General features: G+C 42.5%; 1 protein-coding gene across 3 annotated transcripts in view; it reads right to left on the bottom strand.

Annotated features, from left to right (window-relative positions):
* The window catches only part of SLC4A11 (solute carrier family 4 member 11), a 192,804-nt gene that overhangs the window by 107,378 nt on the left and 60,679 nt on the right, over positions 1–24,747 (bottom strand). For all 3 annotated transcript variants that reach the window (XM_067468545.1, XM_067468547.1, XM_067468548.1), the window contains exon 2: positions 9,940–9,990. In XM_067468545.1, the coding sequence (XP_067324646.1) occupies positions 9,940–9,990 (51 nt within the window). The remainder of the gene's footprint in view (positions 1–9,939; positions 9,991–24,747) is intronic.

Raw genomic sequence — 24,747 nt, 5'->3', positions numbered from 1 at the left:
AACCAGCAACACGTGGCTCTTGGAGTTTCCAAACTTCCTGGGCCAGTAATTCCCTAGACAAAGGACTCAACCAAGACTCATTTGCATGGATAAGTGACTCTATCTATCTGGATCTCGGAGGGCTAATAGACAGGCCATCCAGAACAATAGGATCTATGGACATAATGGATGATAGAATCATAGAATTAAAGAGCTGGAAGAGACCTCATGGGCCATCCAGTCCAACCCCATTCTGCCAAGAAGCAGGAATATTGCATTCAAATCACCCCTGACAGATGGCCATCCAGCCTCTCTTTAAAAGTTTCCAAAGAAGGAGCCTCCACCACAATCCGGGGCAGAGAGTCCCACTGCTGAACAGCTCTCACATTCAGGAAGTTCTTCCTCATGTTCAGGTGGAATCGCCTTTCTTGTAGTTTGAAGCCATTGTTCCACTGCGTCCTAGTCTCCAGGGAAGCAGAAAACAAGCTTGCTCCCTCCTCCCTGTGGCTTCCTCTCACATATTTATACATGGCTATCGTATCTCCTCTCAGCCTTCTCTTCTTCAGGCTAAACATGCCCAGCTCCTTAAGCCGCTCCTCATAGGGCTTGTTCTCCAGACCCTTGATCATTTTATTCGCCCTCCTCTGGACACATTCCAGCCTGTCAATATCTCTCTTGAATTGTGGTGCCCAGAATTGGACACAATATTCCAGATGTGGTCTAACCAAAGCGGAATAGAGCATGGGTAGCATGACTTCCCTAGATCTAGACACTATGATCCTACTGATGCAGGCCAAAATCCCACTGGCTTTTTTTGCCGCCACATCACATTGTTGGCTCATGTTTAACTTGTTGTCCACGAGGACTCCAAGATCTTTTTCACTCGTACTGCTCTCGAGCCAGGCATCGTCCCCCATTCTGTATCTTTGCATTTCGTTTTTTCTGCCAAAGTGGAGTATCTTGCATTTGTCCCTGTTGAACTTCATTTTGTTAGTTTTGGCCCATCTCTCTAATCTCTCAAGATCGTTTTGAATCCTGCTCCTGTCCTCTGGAGTATTGGCTATCCCTCCCAATTTGGTGTCGTCTGCAAACTTGATCATCCTGCCTTCTAGCCCTTCATCTAAGTCATTAATAAAGATGTTGAACAGGACCGGGCCCAGGACGGAACCCTGTGGCACTCTGCTCGTCACTTCTTTTCAAGAGGAAGAGGAAGCCTAACCTGGAGGGCTTAACCTAGAGGGCATTTCCCTATCTGCGAGGAACCGGGGATTTTGTCACTGCCTCCCTACTGTGACACATCTTGATCCAAAACCAAATCTCTGCTTCAACTATGAACTCCATAATGCAGCAAGGAAAGACAAAAGGACCTGGCCTCTTGAGGCTAGACAAAGATATTATTTCAAAGGACAAAGGACAAAACAATAACTCAGACTTGGCTTGAGAGCCTAAAGCTATTGCCAGGTCGTTGGGCAAACATCGGTCATTTTAATCCCATCATGTACCCATTCCATTCATTGTTTCCCACCTGGCCTGCCTCCCAATTGACTGAACGGCCGAAGCGGGGCTAGCGCTCTGATTGGACAGAGCACAGCCTCGCTGAACCGCTCCTCGAAAACATGCAAATGTGAGTAGATCAATAGGAACCGCTCCAGCTGGAAGGTAACAGTGCGCCATGCAGTCATGCTGGCCACATGACCTTGGAGGTGTCCAAGGACAACGCTGGCTCTTCGGCTTAGAAATAGAGATGAGCGCCACCCCGCAGAGTCGGACATGACTGGACTTAATGTCAGGGGAAAGCCTTTGCCTTTATCTAGGACTATTTGGGGCCACAAATCAGAGACTTATTTCTTTTTGCAGCAGCAAGTAATAAGGAGACAAGTTCCTCCAAGATCCCTGTGTCTTCCGCAATTCCCATCCCTACTTTACAACTACAGAGGGGGAAAGAAATATACTTCATATGCATTTTGAAACTCCTAGATGCATCAACATGCAGTAAGAGCATATGGCTGCTTGCGTCTTGAATGTCACCACGCAGGGAATAAACTGCACATTCCCTTAATATTTACGCCGGTTATTTTTAACTATCCTTATCACACTGCCTATTATCCTCAAGCATTCCAAGAACATTAGGACTGATAAAAGGAGCCTTTCTGTGCCAGGAAAATTCTGTGCAATTAAAGGAAAATTTAGGAAAGTGGTGCCTGGAAGAAGTTTGGTGAAGTTTGGTGATGATCCTTTTTGAGGGCCACAACTCCATGAGATGGCATGCACACATAACACAGATAGCATAGATAGCATAGCATAGATAGATAGATAGATAGATAGATAGACAGATAGCAGAGAAAGACAGATAGCATAGGTAGATAGATAGATAGATAGATAGATAGATAGATAGATAGGCAGATAGGATAGACCGATAGATAACATAAATAATAGCATAAATCAATAGCATAGAAGGATAGATCAATAAACAGACAGTATAGATCAATAAATTGATAGACAGATAGCATAGATCAGTAGACAACATAGCATAGATGTATCAAGAGATAGCATAGACAGATAAACATAGAATAGACAGACAGACAGACAGGAAGAATAGACTGATCGATAGACAGCATACATAGTATAGATCCATAGTATAGAGATAGATATATAGATATGGATAGCATAGACAAAAAGCATAGATCAATAGACAACATAGCATAGATGGATCAACAGACAGCGCAGATAGATAGATAGATAGATAGAGGTAGGATAGGATAGACTGATCAATAGCTAGCATACATAACATAGATCAATAGCATAGAGATAGATAGATAGATAGATAGATAGATAGATAGATAGATAGATAGATCAATATGGATAACATAGACAGATAGCATAGATCAATAGATGACAATACATAGATGAATCAACAGATAGCATAGACAGATAGATAGTATAGATAGATAGACACAAAGATCAATAGGCAATATTGCATAGATCGCTCAATTGATCGATAGCATCGATAGATAGGATAGAGTGATCGATAGATAGCATATCATAGATAAATAGCAAAGGTAGGTTGATCAATATGGATAGCATAGATCAATAGATTGATAAATAGACAGTTAGAATAGCTCAATAGAAAACATAGCAAGGATGGATGAATAGCACAAATAGATAGATAGATAGATAGATAGATAGATAGATAGATAGATAGATGGATAGGACAGCATAGCTAGATAGATTTCAAAAGTCAATAAACACTGCATTGATCAATGAATTGATAGATAGTAAAGGTAAAGGTTTTCCCCTGACATTAAGTCCAGTCGTGTCCAGGTCTGGGGGTTGGTGCTCATTTCCATTTCTAATCCAAAGAGCCGGTGTTGTCCAAAGACACCTCCAAGGTCATGTGGCCAGCATGATTGCATAGAGCGCCTATCTATCTACCTATAGATAAATGAGGGCTGGGGGTTTGGGGAATTGTAGGCCTTTTCAGCTATGAGAAGTACGGGCAGGCAATTAATTTAAAAGTCTGGCCAACAGCAATACAGTTTTTAATTAAAAAACGTGTATTGAAATGCTGAAAGTACAGGCCGGGGAAAGCACAGGATGGCACCAGAAGGTCAATTTGCAAAACCAGCCTAGGTCTCATTTAGCTTTTTAATTGACCTGTTCCATTTGGCGTTCTGCTGAAACACGGCTCTTACAACTCCAGCAACAGAACTACAATACGGATTCCTCTTAATTAAACCAAAGCCGCTTGAAGAAAGGTCAGACTTATATATAGTTCGGCTCCATGTCACTTGATCCCTAAGTGACCAAAATATTTCCAAAATATTCTCTCTGTGTTGGATACTTCTCTCTACACACACATACATAGACATTATTAATATTCAAAATATACAATATAATACAAAATCTAGGGTTTTTTATTTACCAATGTACGACGACTTTTGGGACACCTTGTATTGCATATATAATGACCTTCAGGCGATGTGTATAAGCTGCTTATGAAACATCAATGAATTTTGTGTTTAGACTTCGTTCCCCTCTTCAAATTCATCATGATATATATGGTAAAAGGTAAAATTTTCCCCTGACATTAAGTCTAGTTGTGTCCAACTCAAGGGGTTGGTGCTCATCTCTATTTCTAAGCCGAGGAACCGGCGTTGTCCATAGACACCTCCAAGGTCATGTGGCCAGCATGACTTCATGGAGCGCCGTTACCTTCATACACACACAGTCAAGCACACACGTTGTTGTTCATTTGTTCAGTCGTTTCCGACTCTTCGTGACCTCATGGACCAGCCCACGCCAGAGTTCCCTGTCGGCCATCACCACCCCCAGCTCCTTCAAGGTCAATCCAATCACTTCAAGGATCCCATCCATCCATCTTGTCCCTTATCGGCCCCTCTTCCTTTTTCCTTCCATTTTCCCCAGCATCATTGTCTTCTCTAAGCTTTCCTTTCTTCTCATGATGTGGCCAAAGTACTTCACATACATACAAAGTACACACATACATACACACACACATATATGTAAATAGTCCAAAACATATCAAATATTCGATATGTTGTACACAAAGGTATCGCTATCTCAGTCACAATTGTGCAGAATTTTAGATTCTGGAGTGTTTTGGATTTTGGAATTTCCAATTAAGGGATGCTCAATTTGTACCATTATTATTAGTATCATCATCATCAACAACAACAACATCCTGACAACAACAACAATAACAACCCAACCACAATTTCTCACATGATCAACAGCAACAACAATCCAACCACAATTTCTCACAGGATCATCATCATCAACAACAACAATCTAACCACAATTTCTCACAGGATCATCATCATCAACAACAACAACAACAATCCAACCACAATTTCTCACAGGATCATCATCATCAACAACAACAACAACAATCTAACCACAATTTCTCACAGGATCCTTGCATTCAGGAGATTTAAAATTTGGAAAATACTACAATATGCCATGTATATAAGGTGCCCTGTTATGTCTGCAAGGAAAAAAATAGACTTCCCTGGTTTGTTTATATTGGGGATGGGATGGTGGGAAGGGGAGAAGAGAAGGACAAAGCCATGTTGATTCTGGAAATCCTTCATCCCAGGAAATGCTTGCCAGTTTGTTCTGATGTGTAATCCTCTCTTTCACACACAGAAAAACAGACGCACCAGCCAAAAGAGACAAGTTAAGACAAGGGAGATAAAAATACTGGAGGGGAAAAGTCACGTGTAATTCCATATGAATGCAAGGTTAATACAGGGCCCTGCACAAAATGGTATTTAAAAGAAAATAAGGAGAAAAAAGCACAGATTGGCTCCCTTGAAACACATCTCTAATGGTCCATGCGATTCAAGTTTGCACACTTCTTTAAGCAGTTGCTTTGGAGATGTGTCTCAGCCTGGTTTTCCCCGAATTTCAGATGAAATACGGGATTTGCAGCTGCTGTGTTTGGTAAAAGGGATTTTTAGGCTGAATTTCTTCTTATCTGAAAATGCAACCAGTCTCCATGCAAGGTGGGATAATTACATATTTTTTATCTCTCATTGCATAGATGCTGGATGGAAATACTACACACACACACACACACACACACACACCATTTCCATCCAGCATCTGTCTGTCTGTCTGTCTATCTATCTATCTGTCTATCTGTCTATCTGTCTATCTGTCTATCTATCTATCTATCTATCTATCTATCTATCTATCATCTATGTTATCATCTATCTCTCTATCACCTGTCTCATCATCCATCTCTCTCTCTCTCTCTCTCTCTCTCTATCTATCTATCTATCTATCACCTCTTTATCTCATCTCTCTCTCTCTCTCTCTCTGTCATTATCTATCTCTCTTTCGCCTCTCTATCACCACTCAATCTCGTCATCTATCTATCTCTCTATCATCTCTCTAGGTCGTCATCTATCTATCGCCTCTCTATCTCGTCATCTATCTATCTATCTATCTATCTATCTATTTCTCTCTCTAGCTATCTACCATCAGTCTATCTTGTCATCTCTCTATCTCTCTATAATATTTCCATCCAGAATCTATCTATCTATCTATCTATCTATCTATCTATCTATCTATCTATCTATCAGGGCTGGGCGTTTTCGTTTTGTTAATTCGTAATTCGTTAAAATTCGTTATTTTTTTTGTTAACGAAGCGATAACGAACCATTCTGGAGCAACTTAAAAACGAAACGAATTTTTCAATTCGTTTCGTAAATGCTTCATATTTCGTTATGTATTCGTTTCGTTATTGGTTTGAGGTCGTTTCGTTATTATTTCCGCATGTCTGGGGCAGGTTTTATAGTTGTTTTTTGTTTAATTAGCAAAAAAAAATTATAATATCACACCAACAGTCAACAACAGAGGGAGAGGGAAGCTTCAGAAGTTTTTTTAGCGTATTGCGCGATCGCGACCGCCATTAACGAATCGATTCATTATTGTTTCGTTATTGTTTTGTAATTTTTTTACCATTTACGAAATTTCGTAAATATCGAACTTTTTTTAAGGAAAATTTTGGAATTCTTTTAAATATTGAAACGCAAAAAACCCCCAAAAAACGAATAGATTTTAGAAACAAATTTTTCTGTTGTTACCCAGGCCTACTATCTATCTATCTATCTATCTATCTATCTATCTCCTGGAGGATGGACTGGTTGGATCTTCTTGGGGTCCAAGGTACTCTCAGAACTTTCCTCCAACACCACAGCTCAAAAGCGTCTCTCTTCTTTCTCTCAGTCTTTCTTATGGTCCAGCTCTCACATTTGTAGGTGATTACAGGGAATACTATGGCTTTGACTAGGCGGATCTTTGCTGCCAGTGTGATGTCTCTACTGTTAACTATTCTATCGAGATTGGTCATTGCTCTCCTCCCAAGAAGTAAGCGTCTCCTTATTTCCTGGCTACAGTCTGCATCTGCAGTCATCTTTGCACCTAGAAATACAAAGTCTGTCACGGCCTCCATGTTTTCTCCCTCTATTTCCCAGTTGTCAATCATTCTTGTTGCCATCATCTTGTTTTTTTTAATGTTTAACTGCAACCCGGCTTTCACACTTTCTTCTTTCACCTTGATCAGAAGGCTCCTCAGCTCCTCCTCACTTTTGGCCATCAAAGTGGTGTCATCTGCATATCTAAGGTTGTTAATGTTTCTTCCAGCAATTTTCACCCCAGCCTTGCATTTGTCAAGCCCCGCACATTGCATGATGTGTTCTGCATACAAGTTGAATAGGTTGAGGGAGAGTAGACAACCCTGTCACACGCCTTTCCCAACCTTGAACCAGACTGTTCTATGGTCAGTTCTGACTGTTGCTCCTTGGTCCTTGTACAGATTCCTCAGGAGAGAGGGAAGGGGGCTTGGAATGCCCAGACCACCAAGAACTTGCCACCATTTATTATGATCCACAGTCAAATGCTTTAGAATAGTCAATGAAGCAGAAAGAGATGTTTCTCTGAAACTCCCTGCCTTTCTCCATTATGCAGCGGATATTGGCAATGTGGTCTCCGGTTCCTCTGTCTTTTCTAAACCCAGCTTGTCCATCTGGCCACTCTCTCTCCATTTCTTGCTGGAGTCTTCCTTGCAGGATCTTGAGCATTACCTTCCTGGCGTGAGAAATAAGGGCCACTGTACGGAAGTTGGAACAGTCTTTCGCATTTCCCTTTTTTGGTATGGGGATATAAGTTGATTTTTCCAGTCTGATAGCCATTCTTGTGTTTGTGTCTGATGGTCCATACCTATCATCATCATTATCATCATCCCCCATCATCATCATACTTAGAAGCTCTGTTGCCCCCAGCTAAAACTAGAGAGGAAGTACCAGCAATGATGTGTATTCAATTGATTATTTAATTAATTAGTAAACCTCTTTTCTGCCCTTTTCCAAATAGAAAGGCTCCTACTGCAGTTTATGCATTAGTTAAATAGTTCTCTGGTTTATAATCTGACAAGACATGGCACGGAAGGAAAAACGACAGGAGAAGAAGAGGGAAAACAGGGCTGCAAGTCCTCATTGCTCAGATATGGCATCACAGATTTGGAGAGCAACCTCAGATGGCCTCCCTGAAGTAACCCGGTGACCTGATCTTCCCCGTGATTACTCTAATGCAGCCAAGATAAAGATTGTTTACTTCTGCGAAAGCTGGGGAAATCCCTAAATGTCTTGACACTCCCTTCTTTGTTGTATATACTCAGTACAAAGGAATCCGTATGAAGGAAGCGCACTTACTACAGGTTGAGTATCCCTTATCCGAAATTACAGGAACCAGACATGTTTGGAATTTTTTAAATAGATGCATATACCTCGTGACATATCTTGGAAAAATGGACCCAAGTCTATACACAATATTATTTTATGTTTTTTTGCACCCCAAACCTGGAAACACCTATGACTACAGCACCATACCAGAGTCCAGAATATAAGCAAATAGTTTATTATAAAAACACAAAAATATATGAAAAATCAAGAATCAAGATATATAATTCAAGAAACGATTAGCAATAGGTGATAACCCAACAGTAATCCAAATGTCTCATGTAGATCCCAAGGTAACATATTCCAGGAATAGCCACAAAGTCACAAGTACAGCATACGTTCCCAAGCAAAAGCTATATTTAGTAAAACTTTAGCAGGAATATAAAAACAAGAACATAGAAAACTTCTAGGATATTTAAATCCAAAACCAAGGCTTGACTTGAAACAAGAACCAGAGAACTCAGGCCTAGCTTCTTAATTGAACGCTACGTTGCCTGAACTAACCCTTAGGTAAACTACCGTACTTGCTAATTCGTAGGCACCCATGAAATCATTTCTTTTCCCATGAATTTTCTCCCCAACTTTTCCATGTAGCACCAGGTGTTTATCCCTGGGAGCCTTCCATATCACTTAGATCTTCATCCCACTCCTTATCTAATGTTGCAGTTTCTGGCTCCTCTGACTAACTTAGAAGCCCTGACCTTTTTGAGTAAGGTTTCTCCCAGAGAGTACTATCATTTCCCTGGCTTGAATCTTCATCACTTTGTTCCCCTAGGAAATCCCACAATCCTCTCTAAATCATCAGTGAACCCATCAGACTCAGGTTGTACTACAACATGTTTCATATATATATACAGCCTGAAAGTAATTTTATACCCCAGGTTACTCTGCTATGCTACTCTGCTGCTGAGTATGCATGCCCAGTGTGGAACACATCTCACCACGCTAAAACAGTAGATGTGGCTCTTAAAGAGACATGCCGCATTATCACAGGGTGTCTGCGCCCTACACCACTGAAGAAATTACACTGCTTAGCCGGTATTGCACCACCGGGAAGTAGCAGCCAATAGTGAAAGGACCAAGGCAGAGACATCTCCAGCTCATCCCCTGTTTGGGTATCAGCCAGCACGTCAACGACTTAAGAAATGTATTTCTAAGATCTACAGAGACACTCGCTGGAACACCCCAACAAGCGAGAGTCCAAAAGTGGCAGGCTCAAACCCAGAACCTCAATCAATGGCTGATACCAAATGAGAGACTCTTCCCTGGGCACACAGAGGACTGGGCGACTTGGAAGGCGCTGAACGGACTGCGCTCTGGCACCACGAGATGCAGAGCCAACCTTAAGAAATGGGCCCACAAAGTGGAATCCACGGCATGCGAGTGTGGAGAAGAGCAAACCACAGACACCTGCTGCAATGCAACCTGAGCCCTGCCACATGCACAATGGAGGACCTTCTTGCGGCAACACCAGAGGCACTCCAAGTGGCCAGATACTGGTCAAAGGACATTTAATCAACTACCAAGCTTGCAAACTTTGTGTTTTGTTTGTTTGTTGTTTAAAAATGCAATACAACGGTTTTGGTTTGCTCCTGACACGATAAATAAATAAACAAACAAACCCCAAGTTAAGTTATTCACCTTAAGAACAAACCTATAGAGCTCTACTTGTTTTAGTAAGCAGTATTATACTTGCCTGTTTCTTCAAAGAAGTACCCATTCCTGGACATTGCTGCTGGTGGGCTTTCTAGAAAGGAAAAAAAGAAAAAGAAATGTTAAGAAAGATGGGAGTAAAGCAGAGGAACAGTACTCATCAATGGAAACTCATTGGCTAACCTTGGGCAAGGTAGGCAAAGGTAACCTCCCATTGAACAAATCTTGCCAAGGAAAATCCCATTATTTTTCCCAATTTAGGATCGGAAACTATTTAAAGCAGCGGTTCTCAACCTTCCTAATGCCATGATCCCTTAATACAGTTCCGCATGTTATGGTGGTGGGGTTGGGGAATGGGGGGGGGGGGATTGATTTTATCATTTGGGAGTTGTAGTTCACTTACAATCAAAAAGTATTCTGAACTCCACCAACGATGGAATCGAACCAAACTTGGCACACAGGACTGGAGCCTGGATTAGAAAAAAATGTCAACCAACCAATTGCATTACCTCCACCAACTTGATTCTTTGGATACTTCGGTAAGGCTTACTTCCAGGAAGGATGGAATACAGCTGACAAGCAAATTATAATGATGGAATTGAACCAGTCTTGGCACACAGAGCTCCCATGACCAACAGTAAATACTGGAAGGGTTTGGTGGGCATTGACCTTGAGTTTTGGAGTTGTAGTTCACCTCCATCCATAGAGAACTGTGGACTCAAACAATGATAGATCTGGACCAAACTTGGCACGAATACTCAATATGCCCAAATGTGAACACTGGTGGAGTTTGGGGAAAATCGACCTTGATATTTGGGAGTTGTAGTTGCTGGGACTTATAGTTCACCTACAATCAAAAAGCAATACAACTGGAAAAGCTGATACAATATGAGGATTTAAAGATCGAACCGCAACGACTCTGGCACAAGCCAGTAAAGATAGTCCCAGTGGTGATCGGCACACTGGGTGCAGTGCCTAAAGACCATGGCCTGCACTTGAAAACAATCAGCGCTGATAATATTACCACCTGTCAGCTGCAAAAGACCACCCTGCTTGGATCTGCACGCTTTATTAGCCGATACATTACACTGTCCTAGACAGTTGGGAAGTGTCCGACGTGTGTTTCAATACAACAGCCAGCAGAGTGATCTTGTCTGCTGTGGACTCATCTTGTTGTATTTCAAATAATAATAAACAATCAGGGACAACTAATCACCTCTCAACAAAAGATTCCCCCAGGCACTGCCAGGTCATCAAATGCTAATCAAGGTGGTCGGTTGAAACATTCATGCCTGGCTCCAGCAGACAAGAGTCCTTTGGCCCACGCTGGTCATTCCACAGATATATAAACCCCTTTTCCTAGTTCCAACAGACCTCACTACCTCTGGGGATGCTTGCCATAGATGCAGGCGAAACGTCAGGAGAAAATGCCTCTAGAACATGGCCATATAGCCCGAAAAAAACTACAACAACCCAGTGATTGCGGCCATGAAAGCCTTTGAAAAGGCTTTGATCTGATGATGGAGCCTCATTCCCTTGCTGCTTCTCGCAATGCTGTCCCCAAACGACCTCCCTCTCAAACCAGGTAACCCCCCATTCGTGGGTTCCTGAGACAGCCCAAAGGGACAGGGAGTGAAGACTGTAGCCATCCGCCATTGAGATAAGTATTTGTGACAGAGTGCAAAAGCAGGCTTTGCACGGGATGGTAAACTGCCTGCCTCTCCTTTGGATAGCTAGTCCTCAAACTCAAGGTCATCTGAGGACACTTGTGAATGGCTTCCTCCTCTGCCATCTCCTCGGGAGCATTCACACTGCGGAATTAATGCAGTTTGACATCATTATAACCGACCTGGATGAATGCTATGGAACCAAGGGAGTTGCAGTTTGCTAGGGCACCTTTTGGCAAAAAGAAGGCCAACGACATTGTAAAACTGCAACTCCCAATAACACTATGTAACACAATTTGTAACATTTTCTGTTCCTGGTTTGAAAGTGCTATTTCCTGTTTAATTATGTAGGACAGTGGTTCTCAACCTTCCTAATGCCGCAACCCCCTTAGTAAAGGTCCTCACGTTGTGGTGACCCCCAACCATAACGTTATTTTCGTTGCTACTTCTTTAATTTTGCTACTGTTATGAATCGTAATATAAATATCTGATATGCAGGATGTATTTTCATTCACTGGACCAAATTTGGCACAAATACCCGATACACCCAAATTTGAATGCTGGTGCGGTTGGGGGGGGATTGATTTTGTCATTTGGGAATGTTGGAGTTGGTGGGATTTATAGTTCACCTTAAATCAAAGAGCCTTTTGAACTCCACCAATGATGGAATTGAATCAAACTGGGCACACAGAATTCCCATGACCAAGAGAAATACTGGAAGAGTCTGGTGGACACTGACCTTGAGTTTTTGGAGTTGTACTTCACCTACATCCAGAGAACACTGTGGACTCAAACAGTGATGGATCTTGATCAAACTTGGCACTGATAATCAATATGCCCAAATGTGAACACTGGTAGAGTTTGGAGAAAATAGACCTTGCCGTTTGGGAGTTGTAATTGTTGGGATTCATAGTTCACCCACAATGAAATAGCATTCTGAACCCCACCAATGATAGAATTTGACCAAACTTCCCACACAGAACACCCATGACAAAGAGAAAATACTATGTTTTCTGATGGTCTTTGGTGACCCATCTGACACCCCCTCGTGACCCACACAGGGGTCCCAACCCCCAGGTTGAGAAACACTGAATTAGACGAAGATGATAGGAAGTTGCAAATGTTGACGTGGGATATAAATCATTTCCAAAATATAGGAAAACTACAAGTTTCAAGAAATTGTTCTGGTTTGTTGTTCTGTGCCTTTAAGTCAGTGTTTCTCAACTTGGGGGTCGGGACCCCAGGAGGGGTCACGAGGGGGGTGACAGAGGGGTCACCAATGACCATCAGGAAACACAGTATTTTCTGTTGGTCATGGGGGGTTCTGTGTGGGTAGTTTGGCCCAATTCTATCGTTGGTGGGGTTCAGAATGCTATCTGATTGTTGGCAAACTATCAATCCCAGAAACTACAACTCCCTAATGTCGAGGTCTATTTTCCCCAAACTCCCAACAGTGTTCACATTTGGGCATATTGAGTTTTCGTGCCAAGTTTGGTCCAGATCCATCATTGTTTGAGTCCACTGTGCTCTCTGGATGTAGGTGAACTACAACTCTAAAACTCAAGGTCAATGCCCACCAAACCCTTTCAGTATTTTCTCTTGGTCATGGGAAGTTGGCCCAATTCTATCGTTGGTGGGGTTCAGAATGTTATTTGATTGTAGGCACAAGGGTTTAACCCAATGCTGATAAATCAATTTATTTTAACCGTTACAGTTCTGATGTGATTTGTTGTTGTTGCATTCCTTCTAGTTGTTTCCCACTTGCAGTGACCCCTTTGCAGGGATTTTCTGGGAAGATTTGCTCAATGAGAATTTGCCTTTGCCTTCTTCTGAGGATGAGAGAGTGTGACTTGCCCAGGAATTAAAAACCTGGTGCTTCTCAATTCGTCTGGATGTGCCCTATGTATTGGGTCTCTTTGCTCTTCTCATTTTAATTTCTCTTACTGTCTAATATGTGGTTGTCCTCCATCTTGATCTGTTGGGAGAGGCAGATAAACAAACAAACAAACAAACAAATAAACCACTATTTCTCAACCTGGGGGTCGCCAAAGACCATCAGGAAATGCAGTATTTTTTGTTGGTCATGGGAGTTCTGTGTGGGAAGTTTGGCCCAATTCTATCTTTGGTAGTGTCGCAGCTCAGGATAGAATCACCTTGCTCAGAACACCACACCACACCAAAGCTGAAGGTTTTGTATTTTACTGAAGAAAAACTAAGTCTTTAATATAAAAGTAAAGCTTACAAAGTTTAATGGCAAAAGCAGATTCTTAAATGCAAAGACAAAGTTTCCAAAGTTCAGTGGCAAACAAGATAAAGCATAATCCAAAGGCATTGATCAAACAAGATTCCATGGCAGCATGACAGAGTCCCAAGGAGCCAAGAAGAAGACCAAGTCCCAAGAAGCCAAGAGCATTTCCTAAAAGCCAAGGCAATCTAGAGAAGTTACCAGGGTGTTTGCAGAAGTTGCACTGACAAAGAGCTGACTTCAAACAGCTCGTTTAATATACTTTCCCAGCATGAACGCATTGTTGATCTCTAACCTCCCTCTTGTGAGCAAGCCTCGCACTGCGGTGAACCCTGAATTGCAAGCGATCCTCTCTATCTAAATCTGCAGAGCCTTCAAGGTCGGATAGCTCGTTACCCTGAGAATTGGCAGGCTGAGAGCTCGCCTCCTCCACCTGCACCTGGGAAGCTTCACTAAGATCAGAAACATCTTCCAAAACATCCCTTGCCTTGGGAAACTGAAACTCCTCGTCTTGAGTAACAACATCATCTGCATCAACAACAGGAACATGTTCAGGAATCTGAAACCCATTATCTTCTTCCTGAGGCTCCAGCTGAGTCACAACAGGTAGGGTTCAGAATGCTTTTTGATTGTAGGTGAACTAACTCCAGCTCCCAAAAGTCTATTTTCTCCAAACTCCACTAGTGCTCACATTTGGGCCAAGTTTGGTCCAGATCTATAATTGTTCACCTACATCTAGTGCTCTCTGGATGCAGGTGAACTACAACTCCAAAACTCAAGGTCAGTGCCCACCAAACCCTCCCAGTATTTTCTGTTCGTCATGGGAGTTCTGTGTGACAAGTTTGGTTCAATTTCATCGTTGGTGGAGTTCAGAATGCTCTTTGATTGTAGGTGAACTATAAATCTCAGCAACTACAACTCCCAAATGACAAAATCAACCCCCCTCTCCAATCCCACCAGTATTCAAATTTGGGCATACTGGGCGTTTGTGCCAAATTTGGTCCAGTGAATGAAAATACATCCTCCATATCAGATATTTTCATTACGATTCATAACAGTAGCAAAATTACAGTCTGAAGTAGGCACGAAAATAATGTTATGGTTGGGGGTCACCACAACTTGAGGAACTGTATTAAGGGGTCGTGACATTCAGACGGTTGAGAAACACTGTCATAGAGTCTCAAAGAATTCAAAGTAGTTTGTGCCACAGAGTTTCTGGAATATGACAACGCCTTTCAAAGTAAGGACCAAACAATTGAGCAGGAACAGAAAAAAATTCAAATTTTGTTACATAGTGTTGCTATCATCATCATCATCATCATCATCATCATTATTTTACTGACACAAAAACACAATATGTCATAGCAAACGAGATATAGATGCTGGATTTCATTATTATTATTAGGTCTGGAGAACAAGCCCTATGAGGAGTGGCTTAAGGAGCTGGCCATGTTTAGCCTGAAGAAGAGAAGGCTGAGAGGAGATATGATAGCCATGTATAAATATGTGAGAGGGAGCCACAGGGAGGAGGGAGCAAGCTTGTTTTCTGCTTCCCTGGAGGCTCCTTCTTTGGAAGCTTTTAAACAGAGGCTGGATGGCCATCTGTCAGGGGTGATTTGAATGCAATATTCCTGCTTCTTGGCAGAATGGGGTTGGACTGGATGGCCCATGAGGTCTCTTCCAACTCTTTGATTCTATGATTCTATTATTATTATTATTATTATTATTATTATTATTATTCTGAATTAATTCTACAGTATTAGCACAAATAAAAAGGACCCTGGAGTATTAGGTAAATGTCTGAATCATAATTGTATGAATCTTAGCAACAGAAACCCTCATTTGCCTACAAGAGTGTACCCAGAGATATAGATCCCAATGCTATGATCAAGCACATAAAAGAACAAGAAGCCCTGATAATTGAAGACTATGAGTCACACGCTCTAATTTAAAGAAAGGCTGGGAATGATTCCAAGCGGGTCTATTTACTGGAAATTATATTTCCCCAACTGTCAATGCCACTTGCACCCAGCCACCCGCAAATTTGCAGGATTCACTGATCCGAAATTGAATAAACCTCTTTTGGGTTTTCCTCTTTTTGGAGGTTTCGAAACAGAGAATGGATTATAATATTGATCAGCAATACCTCTTATAGTATGCTTCTACATAACCTGATAGATGATAACCTGACAGATGAGTTCACCAGAGTGGAGCTCATCTGTCGGACAGATGACAAGCGATTCAAGCTTAGCAGACTGAAAGCCAAAAACAAGGTTACAACAACATCTGTTATAGAACTCCAATATGCTGATGACAATGCAATCTGTGTGCATTCAGAAGAAGACCTACAAGCCACTCTAAACACCTTCACAGAAGAATATGAGCTCAGCCTCCAATACGCTCTAATATGCTGATGACAATGTCATCTGTGCGCATTCAGAAAAAGACCTACAAGCCACTCTAAACACCTTTACAGAAGCATATGAGAAGCTCGGCCTGTCATTTAACATTGAGCAAACCAAAGCGCTCTTCCAGCACTCACCAGCCAATTCCTCTCCAATGCCAGAAATACAGCTTAATGGTGTAACATTAGAAAATGTTGGCAGCCACCTCTCCACAAAAGTCAACATTGACACTGAAATACAACACCGCCTGAGCTCTGTGAGTGCAGCATTTCTCCAAATGAAGCAGAGAGTGTTTGAGGATCGGGACATCCGTAGAGATACCAAGGTGCTTGTCCTCCCAACCCTGCTATACACCTGTGAAACATGGACTGTCTACCGATGTCACATGCAACTCCTGGAACGATTCCATCAGTGCTGCCTCTGAAAAATCCTGCAAATCGTTTGGGGAGACAAGCAGACAAATGTCAGCGTGTTGGAAGAAGCAAAGACCACCAGCATTGAAGCGATGGTCCTCCGCCATCAACGCTGCTGGACCGGCCACGTTGTCTGGATGCCCAATCACCGTCTCCCAAAGCAGTTGCTTTACTCCAAACTCAAGAATGGAAAACGGAATGTTGGTGGGCAGGAAAAGAGATTTAAAGATGGGCTCAAATCCAACCTTAAAAACTGTGGCATAGACACTGAGGACTGGGAAGCCCTGGCCCTTGAGCAGTTCAACTGAAGGTCAGCTGTGACCGGCAGTGCTGTAGAATTTGAAGAGGAACGACGAAGGGCGACAGAGAGAAACGTGCTAAGAGGAAGGTGTGTCAAGCCAACCCCGACCATGACCGCCTTCCACCTGGAAACCAATGCCCTCATTGTGGGAGAACATGCAGGTCAAGAATAGGGCTCCTCGGTCACCTATGGACGCACCACCAGTGCACCGATCTTGGAAGACAATCCTACTCGGACAACGAGGGGTCACCTAAGAAGAAGGTGTGCTTCTGCATAACAAAATTGGACTAGTTAGACTCTGTGGGTCCCTTTCCATCATGAGAGCCGATGCTTTGCCTCATTATACCTCTGGACGTCAATCTACTCTTGATATTGTGCATGTATTTGGTTTCAAGTGACATGTTATGGTGATACCATTAATTTTATAGGGTTTTCTTATGCAAAGGATTACTCAAAAGGGAGCTCTATATCATTTTCTTCCTCTTCCTCTTGCTTATAGCTTATGTTTTGGTTTTATTTTTGCTGTAATATGTTGTCCGGGCTTGGCCGCATGTAAGCCACTCCGAGTCCCCATTGGGGAGATGGTGGCGGGGTATAAATAAAGATTATTATTATTATTATTATTATTATTACTATTATTATGGAGCCTACAGCACCTGATATTCCTTGGCAATCCTTCTGATTTTGGAAAGATTATTTCTTTCGGATTGCCATTCCTAGAATTCCGAGAATCAGTGTCAGCTGAAAGTTTCCATTTGAGCCAGGTGGCAAATCTGCTCCGAGTTTTAGTCCGAACTTTAAAGGAGTGACAAACAAGAGCCTCCAACACACAGACTTAGAAGAAGCAAATGGGTGTAAATAAACCTTTTGCCCAAATCCACAGTGCAATTAACATGCTACTTTCCTCCTCTGATCCCTGGGGATGCGGCTGGAGCGAAATAAACCCATATATTTTGCAAAAATGATAGTCCAAAACACCGCCTTGCAACCTGCACAACAGGATTTTTTTTGTATTTGTTTTGAACCGTGCCCTCAAGTCCAAGCTTGCGGTCAGCGAGGTTGGGGAAAACCAAGCATGGAGTAGAAGGAAGTCATTTAAGGCAATACATAATGTGTCAGAAAACAAATGCTTTGCCAAGTCATACACATGAGAAGACAGGAGCAGCTCAGCAATAGCAAAGCTTTTGTATGTGAAATTCCTGGGAAAGAGACTGAAAAACCAAAAAAGCCTCTGGCTTTCCCAATATAGAGCTCTTGTGACGCTTTGGATTACAACACCCATTCATTAAATCATTCATTCATTTGCTTTTGTTCAGTTTTGGGATTCAAGGCTGCTTACAACACTTACAGTTTAACAGTATGCACAAGTTCAAAAGCAATGTAAACATAATGAAATCTAAAGCCATTTAAATCCAACTCAGAGAACAAAAAACAAATACAAGTCTAGCTTACTATATGAGGTCTGTTTTCCCCCAAAGATGAATTCCCAAAGGAATTAAAAGGGTTTGGCCACATCTTGAAGATATAGTTTAGTGCTTCCTTGGAGACTAGGACATGAAGCAATGGCTTCAAACTACAAGAAAGGAGATTCCATCTGAACATTAGGAAGAACTTCCTGACTGTGAGAGCTGTTCAGCAGTGGAACTCTCTGCCCCGGAGTGTGGTGGAGGCTCCTTCTTTGGAAGCTTTTAAACAGAGGCTGGATGGGCATCTGTCGGGGGTGCTTTGAATGCAATTTTCCTGCTTCTTGGCAGAAAGAGGTTGGACTGGATGGAATGCAATTTTCCTGCTTCTTGGCAGAAAGGGGTTGGACTGGATAGCCCATGAGGTCTCTTCCAAATCTATGATTCTATGAGGCACTACAACTCCCAGCATTCCATATCCTTGATCTTTAAAGTGGTGTCAAACTGTATTAAGTCTACATTGTAGATGAACTCCAAATAGATGTAGATTAATACTTCATAAGTAAGGAAGAAGAGTTCAGCCTTGTTGTTTGTTTCTTTGTTTATATGTGTAATGGTGTAACGGTGGTCCACGCTCTTGTCACATCCCGGTTAGATTACTGCAACGCACTCTACGTGGGGTTGCCTTTGAAGACTGCTCGGAAACTTCAATTAGTCCAGCGAGAGGCAGCCAGATTGCTCACCGGAGCGTCATACAGGGAGCATACCACCCCCCTGTTGTGTCAGCTCCACTGGCTGCCGATCCAGTTCCGAGCACAATTCAAGGTGCTGGTTTTGACCTATAAAACCCTACATGGTTCCGGCCCAGTGTATCTGTCCGAACGGATCTCCCTCTATGTCCCACCCCGGAGCCTAAGATCTTCTGGAGAGGTCCTGCTCTCTATCACAGGTGAGATTGGCGGGGACGAGAAGCAGGGCCTTTTCGGTGGTGGCCCCCCACCTGTGGAATTCACTCCCCGGGGAAATTAGATCTGCAACATCGCTCCTTTCTTTTAGGAAAAAACTAAAAACATGGATCTGGGACTGGGCATTTGGGCAGGCGGGCAAATAAAGAAAGAACTTTATTGATGGCTAGGAAATGACTAACGGACTGGACATGAGGAACTCTGGAAACGAAACGCTGATTATAACAATGGTTTTTTATGATATTTTATATATAATGTGTTATGCACCGGTTGTTGATGTTTTAACTGTGATGATCGTTTTAATTATATTTTTGTATATTTGTTTTTGTATATTTTTGTATACTATGTGTAAAGTATAAAGGCATCGAATTCTGCCTTCTTTGTAAGCCGCCCTGAGTCCCCCTTCGGGGGTTGAGAAGGGCGGGGTAAAAGTACCAGAAATAAATAAATAAATAATGTCCTAACCTTTTATCATATGACCCCAGAATAGTATACAACACAATTGACTGAAATGATCAGCCACTACCAGAAGGGGCAGAGAGTTTCATCTATGCTGACGATCATGCCATCACCGCTCAAGCTTCGAAATGGCTGAACTGAAGTTCTCCAAAGTGTTAGGTGCTCTTATTGCCTATTACAGGGAAAAACAGCTGATTCCTAATCCATCAAAAACACAGACTTGTGATTTCCATTTGAAGAACAGACAAGCATCTCGAGTTCTGAGGATCGCCTGGGAAAGAAACCTACTGGAGCATTGTAGCACACCAAGATAAACTTGGAGTTTCTCTAAACTGTGCTCTGACTTATAAGATGCACTGCTTGACTATCAAACAAAATGTGGGTACGAGAAATAATATAAAACAAAAGCTGACTGGCACAACCTGGGGATCACAACCAGACACAGTGAAGACATCTGCCCTTGCGCTTTGCTACTCTGCTGCTGAATACATATATCCAGTTTGGAATACATCTCACCACATTGGATGTGGCTCTCAATGAGACATGCTGCATTATCACAGGATGCCTACGCCCTATGCCGCTGGAGAAATTACACTGTTTAGCTGGTATCACATCACATGACATCCACTGGGAAGTAGCAGCTAATAAAGAAAGGACCGAGGTATTGACATCTCTGGCCCATTCTCTGTTCGGATTTCAGCCAGTGCTCCAATGTCTTGAATCAAGAAATAGCTTCCTAAGACCTACAGAATAATAGAATCATAGAGTTGAAAGAGCCCTTGCAAGCCATCCAGTCCAACCCCTTTCTGCCAAGAAGCATGAAAATCGCGTTCAAATCACCCCCGACAGATGACCATCCAACCTCTGCTTAAAAGCCTCCAAAGAAGGAGCCTCCACCACAATCCAGGGCAGGGAGTTCCACTGCTGGAACATCCCTCACAGTCAGGAAGTTCTTCCTCATGTTCTGGTGAAATTTCCTTTCTTGTAGTTTGAAGCCATTGTTTCATTGCGTCCTAGTCTCCAGGGAAGCAGAAAACAAACTTGCTCCCCCTCCCATCTTGATACACGGCCTTCTCAGCCTTCTCTTCTTCATGCTCAACATGCCCAGGTCTTTAAGCCGCTCCTCATACAGTTTGTTCTCCAGATTCTCGATCATTTTAGTGGTCCTCCTCTAAACATCACTACCTCTGAGGATGCTTGCCATAGATGCAGGCGAAACGTCAGGAGAAATGCCTCTAGAACATGGCCATATAGCCCGAAAAAACCCACAAGAACCTAGTGATTCCAGCCATGAAAGCCTTCAACAATACATAGCTACAACTTATTTTTGAAACTGTTTGTAGGAACTGGTCCCCAGACACATTTTTTAAAAGTCACAATTTGTCTTGAAATCAAAAATAAACTCAAGTTGGTTCCAGTCTGACATCCAAGTCTGATATGCCACATTCGGAGTACAATAATTAAATTATATATTTTCCCAGATCTCCTTAAATATAGGGAATTCTAGTTTAAAATCTTACAGCTAGCATGATTTCCATTTGCAGCTATTCACAGGATGGGCACTTGAACACTGGAGACATTTTGGGAAAAAGACGATGAAGAACCAAATAGGATATTCCACGGTGCAGTGATGCAGAACCCAAGAAATTCCTTCAATAAGGCATGCTAAAATGGTCATATTTTAACTGTTTCCATGAATATGGAGAGATCAAACACAGCCAACGTAGCCTAGAGAAATACCACCACGTTCCTTCGCTCATTTATTGGATTGTTAGCCGGCTCACATTTGCATCGAACCACGCTCCATTATTAAATTCCTCCGAAGATATACCTCAAAGCAGAGTATTTCAACTTTTGTGATATTTGCAGGAAAGTATAATAAAGTCCCTCGAGCTTTGCAATATCTGCGAGTTTTAAAAGCCATACCAGCATTCTCTAAATACCTGGCGAAAGAATTTCATTTCGGGAACACGCTTTCAGGCAATGGCCCTTTTCATTCCCATATATATAATTGAATCCAAAATACTTGAAAAGCCACCCTAGAACTCTTGACAACTACCCTTTTTAATGGTAGGGAAGGAAAGGAGGACACAGGTGGTTGATGTTTTGATGATACTCTTGAATGCCAAAATACAGGAATACTGACTTGGTGCTACACCTAAAGCAATATTGGTGCTACACCTAAAGCAATCTGGAGCCAATACTCCAGAGGACAGGAGCAGGATTCAAAACAATCTTGACAGATTAGAGAGATGGGCCAAAATTAACAAAATGAAGTTCAACAGTGACAAATGCAAGATACTCCACTTTGGCAGGAAAAACGAAATGCAAAGATACAGAATAGGGGACAATGCCTGGCTCGAGAGCAGTACGTGTGAAAAAGATCTTGGAGTCCTCGTGGACAACAAGTTAAACATAAGCCAACAATGAGATATGGCGGCAAAAATAGCCAATGGGATTTTGGCCTGCATCAATAGGAGCATTGTGTATTGATCTAAGGAAGTAATGCTACCCCTCTATTCTGCTTTGGTTAGACCACACCTGGAATATTGTGTCCAATACTGGGCACCACAATTCAAGAGAGATATTGACAAGCTGGAATGTGTCCAGAGGAGGGCGACTAAAATGATAAAAGGTCTGGAGAACAAGCCCTATGAGGAGCGGCTTAAGGAGCTGGGCATGTTTAGCCTGAAGAAGAGAAGGCTGAGAGGGGATATGATAGCCATGTATAAATATGTGAGAAGAAGCCACAGGGAGGAGGGAGCAAGCTTGTTTTCTGCTTCCCTGGAGACGAGGACGCGGAACAATGGCTTCAAACTACAAGAGAGGAGATTCCATCTGAACATGAGGAAGAACTTCCTGACTGTGAGAGCCGTTCAGCAGTGGAACTCTCTGCCCCGAAGTGTGGTGGAGGCTCCTTCTTTGGAAGCTTTTAAACAGGGGCTGGATGGCCATCTGTCAGGGGTGATTTGAATGCAATATTCCTGCTTCTTGGCAGGGGGTTGGACTGGATGGCCCATGAGGTCTCTTCCAACTCTTTGATTCTATGATTCTATGATTCTATATTGCTTTAATGGTCAGGGAGAAGTTCTCCAAGGTTGACCTGGAGGTTGCTCTCGTCTGATCCTGAGAATGCTCAAAACATGTGTTTTACCATTGGCCACAAAATGAGATTTTCTTTCCTCCTTGGAGAAAGTAGTTTCTGACTTAGATTGACCCTATCATGGAGTTTTCTGAAGCTGAGAGAATGTAACTTTCTAAAGATCACTTAATGCAGTGTCGAACTGAAGGCCTGCAGGCTGAATCCATCCCGCCATGCCATTTTATGTTCGAGATGCTGGATTGCAATTCCTATCTTCCTCATCATTAGTCATCATGGACTACAACTGACATGAGTTGGGATACAGTCACACCTGGAAGGCTTCAGTTTGTTTTATTTGATCAGGAGAGTGTGGTTTGGATTCAGACACAAGGTTTGAAGATACGATGCTTGACTTGTCTTTTAACCTTTTCCCAACCTCAGAGCCACAACTGCTGTTGGGCTGCAATGCCCATCTCAAAAAGGATTAGAGTTGTCATTCGATAGTATTTGGGGATCCAAATTGGGTAAAAACTAAAGAACACTGTCCACTCTGTGTGTGTGGGGTGTGTGTGTGTGTGTGTGTGTGTATGTATGTGTATAGATCTCTCTCTCTCTCTCTCTCTCTCTCTCTATATATATATATATATATATATATATGTTGTTGTTCATTCGTTCAGTCGCTTTTGACTCTTCGTGACCTCAGCCCACGCCAGAGTTCCCTGTCGGCCATCACCACCCCCAGCTCCTTCAAGGTCAAGCCAGTCACTTCAAGGATGCCATCCATCCACCCTGCCCTTGGTCGGCCCCTCTTCCTTTTTCCTTCCATTTTCCCCAGCATAATTCTCTACTCTAAGCTTTCCTTTCTTCTCATGATGTGGCCAAAGTACTTCATCTTTGCTTCTACTATCCTTCCACCCAGTGAGCAGTCTGACTTTATTTCCTGAAGTGTGTGTGTGTGTGTGTGTGTGTATCTATAGTCATATCTATATCTATATATCTGTATCCAAGGATTCAAATGCAAGGCTGGGATCAAAATTGCTGGAAGAAAAATTAACAACCTTAGATATGCAGATGACACCACTTTGATGGCCGAAAGCGAGGAGGAGCTGAGGAGCCTTCTAATCAAGGTGAAAAAAGAAAGTGCAAAAGCTGGGGTGCAGTTAAACATAAAAAAAACTAAGATTATGGCAACCAGACTGATTGATAATTGATAACAGTCCAGTAATTGGCTGTATTTCTGCAAATGTTGAGTGTCCACGTCGAGTGTCACAAGCGTGGGGAAATGATTGAGGGATTTGTCCAACATTTGTGTGGAAAGCAAAGCCAATTTGGACTTGAATGCTCATTGAAAACATGGAGGCAGGAACAGACTTTGTATTTCTAGGTGCAAAGATTACTGCAGACGTAGACCAGCTAGGAAATCAGAAGACATTTCCTTCTTGGGAGGAGAGCAATGACCAATCTCTATAAAATAGTGAAGAGTAGAGACATCACACTGTCAATGAAGATCCGCATAGTTAAAGCAATGGTATTCCCCGTTGTAATCTATGGATGTAAGAGCTGGACCAGAAGGAAGGCTGAGCCAAGGGAGATAGACGCTTTTGAACTGTGGTGTTGGAGGAAAATTCTGAGAGTGCCTTGGGCCACAAGAAGATCCAACCAGGAAATAAAGCCCGGCTGCTCACTGGAGGGAAGGAGATTAGAGGTCAAGATGAAGTATTTTGGTCACATCATGAGAAGAAAGGAAAGCTTAGAGAAGACAATGATGCTGGGGGAAATGGAAGGAAAAAGGAAGAGGGGCCGACCAAGGGCAAGGTGGGTGGATGGTATCCTTGAAGTGACTGGCTTGACCCTGAAGGAGATGGGGGTGGTGACGACCAACAGGGAGCTCTGGCCTGGGTTGGTCCAGGA

Source organism: Anolis sagrei, chromosome 5, assembly GCF_037176765.1.
Source record: "Anolis sagrei isolate rAnoSag1 chromosome 5, rAnoSag1.mat, whole genome shotgun sequence".
Classification (NCBI taxonomy): domain Eukaryota; kingdom Metazoa; phylum Chordata; class Lepidosauria; order Squamata; family Dactyloidae; genus Anolis; species Anolis sagrei.
Note: the sequence above shows the minus strand (reverse complement) of the source record. Positions and strands in the feature narration are given on the sequence as shown.